The sequence below is a fragment of the Citrus sinensis genome, chromosome 9 (assembly GCF_022201045.2).
Source record: "Citrus sinensis cultivar Valencia sweet orange chromosome 9, DVS_A1.0, whole genome shotgun sequence".
NCBI lineage: Eukaryota > Viridiplantae > Streptophyta > Magnoliopsida > Sapindales > Rutaceae > Citrus > Citrus sinensis.
This window is the reverse complement of record NC_068564.1, coordinates 24,006,335-24,022,343: the sequence shown is the minus strand read 5'-3', so window position 1 is coordinate 24,022,343 and position 16,009 is coordinate 24,006,335. Positions and strand designations below refer to the sequence as shown.

The window sequence follows — 16,009 nt, the reverse complement described above, 5'->3', positions numbered from 1 at the left end:
TAATTATCATTAGTTGTGCTGTAAAAATAATTAAATATGAAGAGAATTAATAAAATATTTGGTAAATTTTAATTTAAATTATTTTTAAAAATATTGTGAATTTTAAAAACACTTTCATGTGTTTGGTAAATCTCACTTTTAAAATGTCTAGGAATGCAAATGATTGAAATAGACATAAAATTGAGTAAAATTAATATGTATATATATGTATATGTAAATGTACATATGTACATATAATATTTTTATGCTTATATAAAACACTTGATAATTAACATGAATATCTTTATTTTATCAATTGTATTTTTTTATTTTGTTACCTCAATATAATAGGTAATAATAATAATCTCTTTAAATTCAATGATTTTATCTCTTAATTAAATAAAAATAATTATAATTTTTTTATAATATATATTAGGACATATATGAAATTGTATTAAGTATATACTTATTCTCAAAATCGGATTTTAAAAGCTACTACTTTCCTACTTTTTGGAATTTGCTATAGAATGAGATGATTTTATCAAAAATAATTTTTAAAAAAAGTTCAAATACTAAAATTAACTTTTCACTTTTCAAAATTACTTTTAAATCTCTTAAAAGCAATTTCAAACTTCCATTAGGTGTATACCATTATCACCGGCAGATTAAGCTGCTTTTAGTTGATAAAATTTGGGTTGCATATAAAAAATAAAATTTCAGATACATAATCTTATGTTGACTAAGAATAATTTTTAGACTAAATATATGAGTTTGGACAATTTTCCACTTATGAGCTAGTATTTGAAGTTAAGATGAGGTGATTATTATCCAACACTGGTATCAAAATGCTTTGGCTTTCACTAATATTTTCAGTTTTTCACCCCAAATGTAACATCCTAATAGGAGAAAGAGGTTATCTTTCCTCAAGTTCCCAAACGTATTTTTTCTTTTTTTCTTTTTCTAATGATGAGTTATTATTTTAGAGTTAGGCCATGTTTAGTATTGAGGTGACGTAATTTTTAAGTTACAACTACTGTGAAAAAAATTATAATTATAAAACAAAATTAATAATATGTAGTAAATCTAAATTTTAAATAATAATTTTAACAAAATTATTAAAGATATAATAAATTTTCTATTATACAAGTGAAAAATCATATCAACATATTTTTTAAGATATAATAAATAATATTTATCAAACACTTTAATGCTATTTTTTTAAACTACTACTGCCCAAATTCAATTCCAAATGCACCCTTAATGTAACCAGTTTCCACAAAGGATTATTAAAAAAAAAAAAAAGTCCTTGAGTTGTATGTTGGCCGGTACATTGTTGGCTAATCGGCTTGAGTCTGGATACGTATTATATATGTTATCTAAATAATAATTGTCAATATTCACTTAGTTTAACAATAATTAAAAAGAAAATCCCTATCAGATAAAGCCTGTATTAAATAATTACCATAAATGGTCAAACATTTATTTAATTCATCAACTAAGATATGCACTACCCCTGCGTTTTTCTTTGATTGATAGTGATTTTAACAACCGCATGAAGTTTTCCCAAGAAATTAAGAAGCACACCCCACCTATGCAATGACAATTCCGGCCCTGTAAAATTATCTTAATTCTCAACTCTCGACCTCATTGGTGAAAAGTTTCAACATTCTATATCAGAAATCCTAAATTATTTGTGGCCCTATTAATTATATTGATACAATTTTGTCATGGAGATTAAGAAGGTTGAAATTTTGGACCAATAGAAGATTGAGACTTGACAATCAATACAATTATGTATACAGTAAAATCATTTGATTGAATTTTGGAGGTAGCCCTTTTATTATACCACTAATATATTATATGATTTAGAGATACTATTATTTTAATACTTAATTTTTTTTATCAATCATTTTATCATAAAAGTTTTTTGACAATTATTTTCTCCCACTTAATGTTTCAGTTTTTATCATTTTACCACCAAATCGTTTACTCTATTAATCAATTGTTGATATCAAAAGGGTGTTTTAGAAATTTTAGTATATTCAATATTTTAAGAATTTCATAAGCTATCATATTTAAGATATTATCAATTAATTGTTTTATATATATAATAAAGGAAATTATCCACCGTCCACATATTTGTTTTGCCTTTTTAAAAAATACACAAATATTTTTTTCTTTTTCAGCGTGCCACCTGAAGTTTGCCTTTTATTGCACTCGTTCACTTTCGTCTGATCTCCGTTGGTGGATTTAACAAAATATTAATGAAATGACCTTTTTACCCCTCAAAGGAAAATTACAATTTAACCCAAAATAAATGGAAATTGGAGATAAGTTGGTTGGATTTAAGTTTTTTCAAGCAATAGAGTTAAAAGCAAAGGTGAATGCTAGAAATTGGAGGAAAATAGTGTTTGTTACTTGCTAGATTTAGAAATTTTGTATTTATTTAAACAACATCAATTTTCTTTTTTCTTTTTTTCAAATCATGTTAAATGAAGTCGTTTTACTCTTTTTTTAAAAAAATTAGCATAATACAACATAATTTTAAGTATTCAAATAAAATGCCCATTTTACTCCTCTGACATCAGCAACGTTCTAACTGCGGTTAGACGGAAGTGGACAAGTGTAATAAAATGCAAACTTCAGGTGGCACGCTGAAAAAGAAAAAATTGTTTGTGTATTTTTGAAAAAGGCAAAACAAATAGGTAGACGGTGGATAATTTCTCATAAATAATCAATTGATGAAAGTATTATTTCTTGGTATATAATTAACTTTGTTTTTTTTTTTTTTCGATTTAGAGGGTCAAATTACACATACATAGTTTAGGGCTAAAATAGATTTTTACTATAATTTTGATTAAAAATTCTGTTAGCTTTAAAGGTTTAGTGATAAAATTATAAAGACTAAAACAATAAATGGAAAAAAGTAATTATTAGAAAAATTTAGTGGTAAAGTAATATATCAGAAAATACTTGATGGTAAAATGATAATATACAATTCATTCCAAGACCTTGTTTTATTAAGTCATATAATAATATAACTTACATCCACTAAGAGTTGTTCTGATCAATAACCTAAGAGAAGTTGTTAGAATGTTCATGATAAACGTGCAACTCGCCATCATGAATATGTCATGTAAGGTAATTGTGTTGCATGGAGAATATTTTACAGGGAATACTTGTTATAGTTTTATTACATTCTTTTAAAGCATTGGCCAATTATATATTATACTCGTTATATTTATATAGAGCATGTAATTTAATTAATAATTGAACGTTAGTTCATAATTAACCCAGGTCAATAGCCACATCATTGCCTGCTGGATCATCATCTCGCTCTATTTCAAGATTACATTGCGGCGACTAGAATTTCCAAGTTTCTAGACCATCTATATAAAATTATCATGAGAAAGACTTTATGTTATAAATTTCAATTACCCATTTAGCTTTAATACATATCACAACGAATTTTAATAAACTACTGGAGTCATAACCTCAGCATTGATCTTATCTGTTTTTGGTTGCGCAGAATTTATCATGTCCTTTAAATCTTTGAAGGCTCAGTATTAATCATATACTCATTATAGTATACGATGGTCGTTGATAACCATATATAAATTAAACTATAGATATATCATGGTAGCTAGACTACTAAAATTCATATATAATCAGACTGTTATGACGTGTCTTAAATAAAGTTTCTAATTAATTAGGTGAATAATTACACTATCTTTGGGTTTACGCAATATGTGATTCATTAAATACGTTCGCGCATGTGTGGTTAATATTGTTTGGGGCTGACCATGAAATATATTTCACCTTACTTTTGCTGTGTATAAATGCAACACGTAATCGTCTTTAATTTTCTTTTGCACGTAACCATATATGATAGTCAAATTTGTTAAGGGATGATGGGGTATCATATATATAATCTATGGTTACATTGCATGCGTCGGATACTATAATGAGAAAATGATACCATCTTTGGAAAATGTAAGATGATAAATCTCTATAATTAATGAACCAAAACAGTCCATGAGTCATCAAATGCTTCACAGTTTAATTATATACTTGTATTGTGCTAACTGGTAGTGGTTGCTAATTATGGAAATTTAAATTATTCGATGTTTCATGTCAGGATGCTATTTGTGTTTTGAAAATTTAGAGCTTGATTGATTAAAATTGTTGCACATAGCATCGATCCTTGTAAGCTTAAATCAAAAGTATGAGTTGATTTTTATTTTTATTTTGGTGTATGAATAGATTAGGTAGACTAAAATTACCTAAACATTAAAATCAAATATTCTGCTAGATATGATTTGTGCAGTAGCTTCAACAAAACTTAACTAATTTAGTTAACTATATGTTAAGCATGCGTTAAGTAATTAAGTAAGTGTAACGTGTGCATAAAATTTAGGGTTTTATAATAAGATATGGATTTGTAAATATTATTCATCGGCCAATATGTAAATACTATTCTAGAAAAAAGATATTATGAATTAACTAATAATTAATTTCTTGTTTTTCCCTAATGGGGTACGAATAATTTTCATATATACACCTAATCATATAGAAATATTACGAGGGCAATGTCGAATTAAATGAATTTCATAAAATAAAATTAATAAATATTTGAATTGACTTCTAATACTAATTAGATAAAGTGCTTGATGGAGAACCAGTTAAAGTATTTGTTTGAAAACTTTTTATTTGTGTGCTATTTAATTGATGAGAAAAATAGTTTTTTTTTTTTTTTTAAGAAGCAGAGCAAAAAGGATGGTTGAATAGCTCCACTCCAATTGAGAAGATACAGTTTGATGGGCCTCCATGAGTCAAGTTATCAAAGCCCACCGTTCATTGCAATGGATTTCTAACTGAAGGAGTTCTATTTAGTATTTACTCTGTTCTTCTTAATCCACCCCTTTTAACAAAGTCTGGAAAAAACAGATCTGGGCTCACTTTCAAGCAAATCGGTACTTCATCATCATCAAACAATCATGCATCGTATTCGTGGGATTGAACACTAATGATCATTTTGATTTATGAGCAGACAGTGAGTATATTTTTTTTCCCTTTTAAAAAACACAATAAATAAATAAATTTGGGGACAAAGAAAAAGATAATTTAAGGTGCCGAATATTTGGTGATAAGCATCGAATTGCACTATTTATTTCTTCGAATATTATTGCGATAATTCTAAACAAATGGTAAGAAAGAATATTGTACAAAATAAAAATAGAAAAGTCAAAGAAAAAAAGGTCATAAGAGACTCAAATACGCCATTTCTAAGAGAAATGTTGCGCTTCTCAGTCTCAAATAAGAGATAGTGTGATATAATTATAAATAATTTCATAATTTATAAATTGATTATTGAATACATAAGTTTCGGTGTGTATAAAAGATAGGAATATTATAAACTTATTTAGAAACTCTAATATGGGTTTATCATGGGACAAAAATTCGGTACTGATCGTAATCCTCGATCATAATATTCATTACGTTATACCTTACAATTTAGATACCATTAGATGGTTAGAAAGTTAATAAAAATTAATAAAACCCTTAGCTATGTGAGGAGGCCTAAGATGTGGAATACAAGCACCGTAGTCCATGGATACAAATTTCATTATTACTGATTTATTAAACAATAATTGAGGGTCAAAGCCCTCCAATTGTGAAATGTGATCACATGAGAATTTGCCATTCTCACTTTGTAAAGCAGCCTGCTCTTAACTTCCTCCAACCGTCGACTGAACATATGCCGCTCGCATCACTAAATTCAAAATACGATTGTGACGCGTCACGCTATCATTGGTCCTTTCCCATTTATTCCCGCGATCTGCTTTAACGCTCATGAGCCCACAAATTCCCCCTTTTACATCTGGAATCAAATTATTAATAATAAACTATACTGGAAATTTATCACTCATTCCCCTTGAAATTTATGATATTCTCACAGAGATAGCATATTTCATTTAATAGTCGCTTAGCTCCCATTGAACAAAATTGAGGACACTTCAATAACTTACAATGTGCTCAAGATAAACACGCTTCTGACATCCAAAGTTAGCTTCTTTTTTTTTTTTTTTGAAAAATCAAAAGATTACGAACAAGAAATTGAATTCTACACTTTTATAATTTTCTTTGGTCTCAATTTATAATAGAAAAAGATTTATGAGTGCAGGATTGATGTTTTTTTTTATCAATCCAATCCATACAATCAGATGCCTATTGATATTTACATATGATATTTATTGAAACCACTTAGATTACTTTTATTATGAGATAATTCAAATTTATATCTCATATACTTTGAATGTTTTATTTCACTTATATTTTTTATTAGAAGAGGAAACAGTCTCTTACTGGACTCAAACTGCTACTCTCACAATTAATCCCACTCGGACACTTGACAATTCGACATGCATGAGAAGAAAAAAAAAATTATTTTGATAATTAATTAAAAAAAGGAAGTGAATAAATCCCGGCCATAGAAGTTTAAATCTGACACGTCTCATGAAAAAGATTAGAAAACATTCTTCCTCGCTGGTTTATTTTAATACAGATCTAGGGGAGCAAATAATATGTAGACGCTGAAACATATATATATATATATATATATATATATATATATATGTATATGAGAAATTACCTAACTCAAACCAGAAAGTACATAACGAAACAACAGACCAGAGTAGTTGATTTAAGACGAAACAATAAGAATAAGAGCAAACGTCACGATAACATGATTCATGAAAAACAACAACAAAAGAAGCTTCGCAGGTCCCGTTTGCTTCTTCCTGTCATCATTCCTTCCTTTTTCATTATTGTTGGTGGTTGTCTCTGCTTTTACATTATAATATATTCATGAAACCGCGTTCTGATTTATTCCCAAGAAGATAATTGTATCTAGAAACTCAACTCTTGTTCATTTTCTTAATTTGGCGGCCCTTCAGGTAAGCGCCATCAACTCGGTTACGTTATATATATTTAGTAAACCGTGTCGATGAAATCTCCATTCCCTCTTCTTTTTCTTTTTCTTTTGTTGATCTTTCTATGATTGTTTCCTTGCAAAACCCAACAAACAAATTGAAATAAAAAAGAAAAAAGAAAAAGAAAAATTGGGATTCTTGAACAGCGTCATGTTACCTGCAGGTAACCAAACAGAGATGAGAGACAAAAAGGGATTCTTTAATAGCGTTGCCTCTGGTTCTGGGACTATCTTGCGTCCCTTGCATGATCTCCTACACAGAAGGTGGACAATTAAATGAATTATGAGCTTATTTATTTCGATTTTTGCTTGTTATTTTTTTTATTATTTTTTTAACTTTGTGGGTGTTCTCGATGTGCTGATTCATGTGAGATTCTACTCGAGAATCATGATTGAAGTAAATGGGAACCTGGGAGTCTGATAAAATTGTTGTTCCTGAATTAAGTGCTATTATTGATGTGAATTGAATTGGGTTTGTGAATTACATGATCTGAAGGAAACAAAATGGCTTAATATTAAGTTTCTGTATTTGATGGCCTCTTTTGATGCAATGTGCAGTTCAGAGGAAGCGGCGGCTACTCCCAAATCGAAGATTTTAAACAACTATTACATTCCAAATTACATTCTTGTATCTGGATCGGAGGTTCAAAGATCTAGCCTCATACCATCTTGTCCGGTGCTAGTGTTCATCAACTCAAAAAGTGGCGGCCAGTTGGGCGGGAAGCTTCTGCTCACTTACCGTTCCCTTCTTAATGAAAACCAGGTAATTCCATAATTACATTGTCTGCAAACTTAAGGCTTCTAGTTGTGAATGCGGGTAAACTGTTTTTTGTGGAATTGATGCTAGGGTGACCAAATTTTCAGGTTATTGACTTGGGAGAAAAGGCACCTGATAAAGTGTTACATCAGCTTTATGTCACTTTAGAGAAGTTCAAGGCTGCAGGAGATGTTTTTGCTTCTGAAATTGAGAAGAGGTTGAGATTAATTGTGAGTTGGCTTGTTCATGTATATGCATATCTATATTACCGTTCGTATTTTTATGTTCCGTAAGTCCCTAATTTCTGTTTCTAACATGTGCTGTAAAATCAGGTTGCAGGCGGAGATGGTACGGCTAGCTGGCTCCTTGGAGTTGTTAGTGATCTAAAACTACCTCATTCACCTCCAGTTGCGACAGTGCCACTAGGAACAGGAAACAACATCCCGTTCTCATTTGGCTGGGTACGTTAATTGTTTACTTGTCTTGTGATGCTGAATTTAGAGAATGTCAATCTTCTGATTGTTTTGTGTTGATTTCATCCATGGGTAAAGATATTAGTCATTTTTGAAACCACTGGTATGACTCATAACTAGAATTTTATGCTTCTATTTTGTTTTCAGGGAAAGAAAAATCCAAACACAGATCAACAAGCAGTGCTATCGTTCTTGGAACAAGTAAAGAATGCAAAGGAAATGCAAATTGACAGGTAAGGCATTCATAAGGGGTCATACTATCGACTTCTGAAGTTTACTTGTTCATGCCATCTCCACTTATAGTGGCACTTAACTGCAGGGTTTGAGACTTGCATAAAATCTGATAGTAACCTCAGTGAATTTAATGTTGGAGGTAAATGTTTGAGTCAAACATGTATCGAATTGCTAGTATTTTTTTTAAGGAGGAAGTATGTCATTATAAGAGTTAACGTGTTGCAGTACTTTTTATAGTCAATGATGGTTGTCCTCAGAAATCCCTGCTAAACCATGTTAGATTTGCTACAGAAATCTAATTTTGCTATCATCATATTCAATGCCATGGTTGTCTTGTCCACAGAAATCTAAAATGCTTCTCTGCTCAATCTTTTATTTTTATTTTCTGTTTACCAACTATATGTTCTTGATTGCATTTCAGCTGGCATATTCTCATGAGAATGAAGGCTCCTAAAGAAGGATCTTTTGATCCCATTGCACCTCTTGAACTACCTCATTCTTTGCACGCATTTCATCGTGTCTCTCAAAAAGATAAACTGAATGTGGTAAGTCTTCATTTCCATTATTTGTGCTTGCTAAATGCTCCCTTTCATTTTTCATATACCCTATTTGCTTCATCTACTTCAATCAATGATGTAATATGTGGTAACAAGTGATTCGAGATGCTGTCACTCTTAGACCTCTTCTGCTATTCCAGTTCTCTAGAAAGTTCAGATACTCTTAGAGAGAAGAAAGGATAGAGTGGTAGGCATCCATGCACATTAAATCAAAATAGACTCTTTACTCATTTTTATCCCGAACAATAATGGTGAATTACTTAATGGAAAACCATGACATCTGAGAGCAACGTCAGACTCTTCAAAAGACCTAAATGTTCTCAACTTGATAACTGTAAAAATTTAGGCATGATCCTTATCCAAAATTGAGCATTTAAGATTGACATAACCTTAGTTTTTTGAACTGATTAAATTCAATGCTCAAAATAGCACAACTTTTTTCATCACCAGTCTGTGCCACTCTGCTCATGCACTTGACCATTTAAATACCTCACTTCCCTAATTTGGAATTGTGCATGGAGCGAATTATTTTTGCACTTTTCAATAAGGTCATCATAAAAACCCATAGAATATTAAGATCACAACCATGGATCACAAGTCAGACACAAAATGAGTATTTGAATCTGAGAACTGTCATTACTTTGCTGTGGTTTAATTTAATTTCTGATGTTTATTTGCTTCATATACATGTGGTACTACTTTGCTTGCTTAATGGGAAATGTTTTTACGATGTTCTCAGGAGGGCCATCACACATTTCGTGGGGGATTTTGGAACTACTTCAGCATGGGTAAGAAATCTAACATTTGTTTGCTAGTAGCCTCCACTCCTCCAACATCAGAATAATTACTGAGTTTATTTAACAAACGTTTATGTGTTTTGTGCAGGAATGGATGCTCAAGTATCATACGCATTTCACTCTGAGAGGAAGTTACACCCAGAAAAATTCCAAAATCAATTAGTTAATCAGGTAGGAATATATATATATCTTCACTGTTATTGAAACATATTTCACTTGTCTTCTCCTTAATGTGAATCCTTATAATATTTCGGCTGCTGTTGACATTCTTTCTTTCGATATTGCAGAGTACTTATTTGAAGCTTGCTGGTACTCAAGGATGGTTTTTGGCTCCTCTATTGCATCCTTCTTCAAGGTGAGTCTTTGAATTGATGATTGATATAATATATTCTGTAAAATATGTCAATTACTTCACCTTTATGTCTATCAATTCAGGTCATTTTGAAATTAACATTTCAATATAAGCCTGATGTTGCAATCTCAGCTGTCTCGGCATGGCCCCAATAATTTTAGTTATGCTGGTCAGGACTGTTTGATGAAATTAAAATTTCCATATAGTGTGTAGTCTTATGATGTTGAGAGGCTCTGTCTTCTGAAAATGTTAAATGTAAACTAAAACTATCAAGTGTTTTGTTGTTTATCCATGCGACTCTGTCAGCCTGTCAGTAGTCCATTCAACATAGCTGCTGTCTTCAAAGAATACTTGGCCATGGATGTCAGAGACTAACTTTGTCTTTTTGAAATCTCTCTTGATGCCTTTACTTGATAATTATCAATTTTTCGCTGTTGCACTACTGCACTAAAATCATATTGAACTACTTAGTCACTAGGCTGTCTCCCCCATGGTTTGAGTACTTCAATTTTTGAATGAATTATTGTTACCTTAATTGAGTATACGATAATGATATAAGATCATTATCATATACATATATTTCTTTTTTTTGTTCAATCCGTAATTTTCTTTAGACTTATGGTTTGGTTTACTCTTCTAGTTAATCTTTGTGTTGATAATGTTTGTTGATTTACATGATTTTATTACAGAAACATCGCACAGATGGCAAAAGTTAAAATTATGAAAAAGCAAGGCCAATGGGAGGAACTCCACATACCTCGCTAGTAAGATGATATATTCTATCCCTAGTTTCGATTCATTAATTCATTTGATTCCTCGTTTCACTCCGATTTTCCTTCCCATTTCACTAATACTTCATCTTTAACATACAGCATTAGGTCTATTGTCTGCCTTAACTTGCCCAGTTTTTCTGGTGGACTTGATCCTTGGGGGAAACCATTCAGGAAGAAACTACGTGAGGTTAGTTCTAATTTATTTGTTAGCCTATTATTTCATGAGTTATCAAGTAAAAACATATTTATCAACAATTAGTCTCCCCAGCACAAATCAGATACTAATCCGTGATGGTTTTAATTTTTAGAGAGGCTTGACTCCTCCATATGTTGATGATGGCCTGCTTGAGATTGTTGGTTTTAGAGATGCATGGCATGGGCTTGTATTGCTTGCCCCTAATGGACATGGAACTCGTCTTGCTCAGGTATGAAGATAATTGTAACTTTTATGATGACATTGCTGCTTGCCAAAAGTGTGTGCTGGTATCGTCTGGAAGCCATTCCGCTGCTGTCCCTTCTGCTTATTTTTCACTTTTTCATTTCTATTTTCTCATACAGGCAAACAGAGTCCGTTTTGAGTTTGAGAAGGGTGCTGCCGATCATACATTCATGAGGATTGATGGAGAGCCATGGAAACAACCTCTCCCCGTTGATGAGGACACAGTTGTCGTAGAAATTTCCCACCTCCGCCAAGTGAACATGCTTGCCACCCCATGTTGCCGCTCGAGAAGCATAAACGATGCCCCTTCTCCTGCAAGTATTATTGATGAAGATTGCGAAAGTATCGAAGATGAATCTTCTGAAGATTGGGAAGAGAGGAGAAAATTCGGTGCAGCTGACACATTTAAAATCCCAGAGGAGGTTGATATAACTCAGCTTAGCTGAAAATACCAACAGCTAAGCCTGGGTACATATGTACATAATACAGCGTGTCGATCAATCTTCTTTTTCTTTATTTCATTAGTAATTAGCATTTAGATTAATTTTGATTATGGTTTTAACTGATTGATGTTGTTTCTTCTTCCCTGTAAAGTTCTGTTTGTAATATACGGTACGGTTGGAATTGATGAGTCGCTCTCTTTAATTAATGTTTCATTGGTCTCATATTAGAAAGCTAATTAGCTAAGTTTTTTTTTTTTTTTTTCCTAAATTAGATTATGCCAAGGTTAAGGTTCATTTAATTGTGAAAAATAACCAAAACCATCAGACAACAGTGTGGTTTAAATTTATTTATTTAATAAAATCCGTTGATCTCGAATTCATTGGCGCCCCTGATCAGAATTTAAAAAAAAAAGAAAAAGAATAATCATCAATATATTCTTTTGAGTGGGAATATACGCGAATTAACGAAACAAAAACGTTGACGACCAAAGAAAAGCAAAGCGAATGGTTTCATTTTCATGAAAAATTGTTTACTGTTTGGAATGTATTGTACGGTTGAGTCGTCGTCTTTAATTCATCTTTTATTTCAGAATCTCTGTAATAAGTTAATTCAAACCGCTAACTAATTTAGCAGAGAAAACTTATGTATGTGAGTCGTCGAAGAAGTAATCCCACATTGCTTAATTGATAAACATTTCTTGGTTTATAAATAAAACCCAAGAGAACCCGGGGCCGAGGGCCACAAAGAGGATAAAAAGAAAAAACAACAAACCCGTCCCCGTTGAGGCCCTTTTTGGTAATTTTGTTTTAAGTTTATGGGCTTAAGGGAACTGGGCTCAACCTTTTATATTTGTTCATTTCAAATTACGGCCCTTTTAAATAGAATACTCAATGTCTGGGTTCATTTTGATCCATTGTCAGTCAACACATTCGAGCAAAATTTTATGCGAAGTAAATGGTTTCAGATTCATGTAAAATTGTACGTGCTTCTTACACGTGCTGTAATTATATGAGTATTTCATAATTTTTTATATAAACTTTGAAAAATAAAAAATTATAATCATAAAAATTCCCTAAATTTAATAAAAAATAAATCTCAAAATTAGAAGTTTTATTTTTAATAAAAATTATGAAAATTTGAGATTTAATAAAAATCCCCTAAATTATTAAAATTTTAGGATTTTCTCTTTTAAGAAATAAATTTAGTTATTTTAATAAAATTTTACAAAATTATAATTTTTAATAAATAAATTCAGTTATTTTTATTAAAATTTTGCAAAATTATAATTTTTTAATAAAAATGATTAATAAAATTTTGTAAAATCTAAATTTAGTAAAAATTAGTTGAGCACCTCTATTTGGGATGTATTTTTTTTATTAAACTTATGGATATTTTTATGATTATAATTTTTATTTTTCAAAGTTTATATAAGATAAAATAGTTTTTTAATTTATTTTAGGGTAAATTTGTCATTTTTAAATTATTTAACGATGTCAGTGTAAAAGTGGTTAGTTGATATTGATGTGAAAAAAAAGTTAGTGCAGAAAATATGTTATAATTTTGTGATGGTTGGATGAATAAAAAAAAAGTGGTTCAATGATAATTTCCCAAAATTTAATAATGTCTACTACAATAATAAAAAAAGAAGAGAACAATTCAATTATTTTAATAAATGCTCTCTACTTCTGTCTTGTATTTTTCTTCATTGAATTTTCTTTTTGTTGTTTAAACCGTTAAGTTTTGAGTGCACTTTTTATACTAATTGTTGTTGAATCTTGAAGATCATATCGAAAAATCTTCCTTTGAGGCGTGAAAATTTGTCTTAAGGACATGCCTTGACAAATATATAATTAATGTGTATTGGGTAGGATAAGTAGTACCAATGAATAGTAATGTAAACATTACCAACAGTAATTATTCATAAAATTTTATTCTCCATGTTCTATATTTGTCTCAGTCTATTATTAATCAATGTTTATTGATTAATGTTGTTGTTTTAGTTGGGTTAGGAGTTTAAAGAAACAATATTGCCTTATAAATATAAGTACTCGTCTTTATTCATCTCTAATCGATCCTCAAATTCAAAAAGTTAATTTTTATTTGACTAATCACGTTACCCGTGTAAATATATTGAAGTTGGCTTATATAAGTGGATTAGCCAAGTTTTTTTTTTTCTAAATTAGATTATGCCAAGGTTAAGGTTCGTTTAATTGTGAAAAATAAACCAAAACCATCACACAACAGTGTGGTTTAATTTTATTTATTTAATAAAATCCGTTGATCTCAAATTCATTGGCACCCCTAATCAGAAATAAAACAAACAAATAGAATAATCATCAATATATTCTTATGAGTGGGAATATTTTCTCCACAATTTGTGTAAACCACCTCATTTTAGAAAAATAATATCCGAAGACTCATAATATCATTTTTAAATAATTCAAAATAAATAAAAATTTAAGAAAATTAATCAATTAAATCTTTCATTTTGTGCTTTAAATTTCTCACCAAAAAAAAAAAAATTGCTATAACATAAGTTTCAATTGACTATTTTTTTTCTTTATCATCTCCACATGTTATGATATAAATTTTATAGTTTGATAAATTTTATGAGATATTTGTGAAATTTTATGAGATATTTGTGACAAAGATTTTTTTTAAATTTTTAATTGAGGATTAAAAATTATACTAATAAAGTAGTATCGATAAATAATTTAGATAACAGAATTCTATGTAGAATAAAATTCTAAAAAAAAATGTTGAAGTTAAAACGAGTTTTTGATATTTTGATACTACACCTATTAAGGGTAAAATAATCAAACTAAACTTATGTTAAAAACTTAAATCGTAAAGAAATAAATCATGAACGGATTAAATTCATTAATTGCACAAAATTCATGCTTTAATTAATAATGTAAAATTCTTTATATTCAATTTTTTTCAAGACTGGGGCGAAATTAAAGTTACACCAATGGTCCCATTCTTATGACACATTAAAGTGAAAAGCTAAAAATTAATCAAAACGTGAACATGTAAGCAAAGTCTCACGACTTTGAACAAATTACGCAAATTAATGAACCAAAAACGTTGACGACCAAATCAAAGCGAGTGGTTTCATTTTTCATTAAAAACTGCCGACCGTTTGAAATGTATTGTACGGTTGAGTCGTCGTCTTTGATTTCCTGGTTTATTCAAACCACTAACTAATTTAGCAGATCAAAGTTATGTTTGTGAGTCTTCGAAGAAGTAAGTAATCCCACATTGCTTAATTCAATAAAATTTATTGGTTTATAACTAAAATCAACTTTATTGATACGGCCAGGGGGTCTAAAGGGAGAACATGTATCTCTTCCGAGGCTCGCTGATTTTGTTTTAAGTATTGGGCCAAGCGGAACTGGGCTCAACCGTTTAAATTTGTTCATTTAAATCACGGCCCTTTTAAATAGATTAGGCAAGGTCTGGGTTCATTTTGATCCATTGTCAGTCAATACATTCGAGCAAATTTTTAAGCAACGTAAATGGTTTCATGTTCATGTAAAATTGTACGGACTGATTAAGTTGACCACACTTTTACAGTTTAATGATTGCAACTGTTTGTAATTCGTCCATCCATGTGAAGTCATATACCGTTTGTAATATATTATGCGTGTTGTAATTATATGAGAATTTCAAAATATTGATATCCCACAATAAAGTAAAGTGAGAGCAATTTTTTTTTTTTTGTGTTTAATTTAAAATTAGTCATGTACAAACTAGAGTTGAATAAATGAAATTTACATGTGATTTGAATTATTCGAGTTGAATTAAATTGTGATACTCATGGATAACAAATTCAAATTGAATAAGAAAAGTGAATGATTAATTCAAATTGAATGAGAAAAAGGTCTATATAAGAGAGACCTATAAAATCTTTAGTAATATCTATTACGACAATAAAAAGAGAAGAGAACAATTCGATTATTTTAATAAATGCTCTATGCTTTTGTCTTGTATTTTCCTTCATCGATTTTTCTTTTTGTTGTTTAAACCGTCAAATTTGGAGTGCACTTTTTATAGTAATCGTCGTTGAATCTTGAAGACCAGATCGAAAAATCTTCCTTTGAGGCGTGAAAATTTATCTTAAGGATACGACTTGACAAATATATAGTTAATGTGTATTGGGTAGGATAAGCAATAACAATGAACAGTGATGTAAACATTACCAACACTAACT

General features: G+C 30.2%; 1 protein-coding gene across 2 annotated transcripts; it reads left to right on the top strand.

Moving 5' to 3' along the window:
• The first annotated feature begins 6,587 nt into the window (after nt 1-6,587).
• LOC102622184 (diacylglycerol kinase 1) lies at nt 6,588-12,017 on the top strand. Of its 2 annotated transcripts, none has more exons than XM_006464598.2 (14): nt 6,588-6,762; nt 7,135-7,234; nt 7,529-7,733; nt 7,835-7,957; nt 8,060-8,188; nt 8,348-8,433; nt 8,856-8,979; nt 9,731-9,779; nt 9,877-9,959; nt 10,076-10,143; nt 10,830-10,904; nt 11,013-11,100; nt 11,222-11,338; nt 11,472-12,017. In XM_006464598.2, the coding sequence occupies exons 1-14, from the start codon at nt 6,732-6,734 to the stop codon at nt 11,796-11,798; spliced, it is 1,605 nt and encodes a 534-aa protein (XP_006464661.1). In that variant the 5' UTR covers nt 6,588-6,731; the 3' UTR covers nt 11,799-12,017. The 2 variants fall into 2 exon arrangements, with proteins under 2 accessions (XP_006464661.1, XP_006464662.1); XM_006464599.4 differs by lacking the exon at nt 6,588-6,762 and adding an exon at nt 6,769-6,935.
• The last annotated feature ends 3,992 nt before the right edge of the window (nt 12,018-16,009 follow it).

Bases quoted from the DNA above. Each gene is read 5' to 3' on its own strand.
- LOC102622184 (XM_006464598.2), top strand. From the start codon at position 6,732: ATGAAAAACAACAACAAAAGAAGCTTCGCAG. The intron at 9,960-10,075 runs GTAGGAATATAT...TCGATATTGCAG, and splicing joins AAAATCAATTAGTTAATCAG to AGTACTTATTTGAAGCTTGC. The intron at 11,101-11,221 runs GTTAGTTCTAAT...TTTAATTTTTAG, and splicing joins TCAGGAAGAAACTACGTGAG to AGAGGCTTGACTCCTCCATA.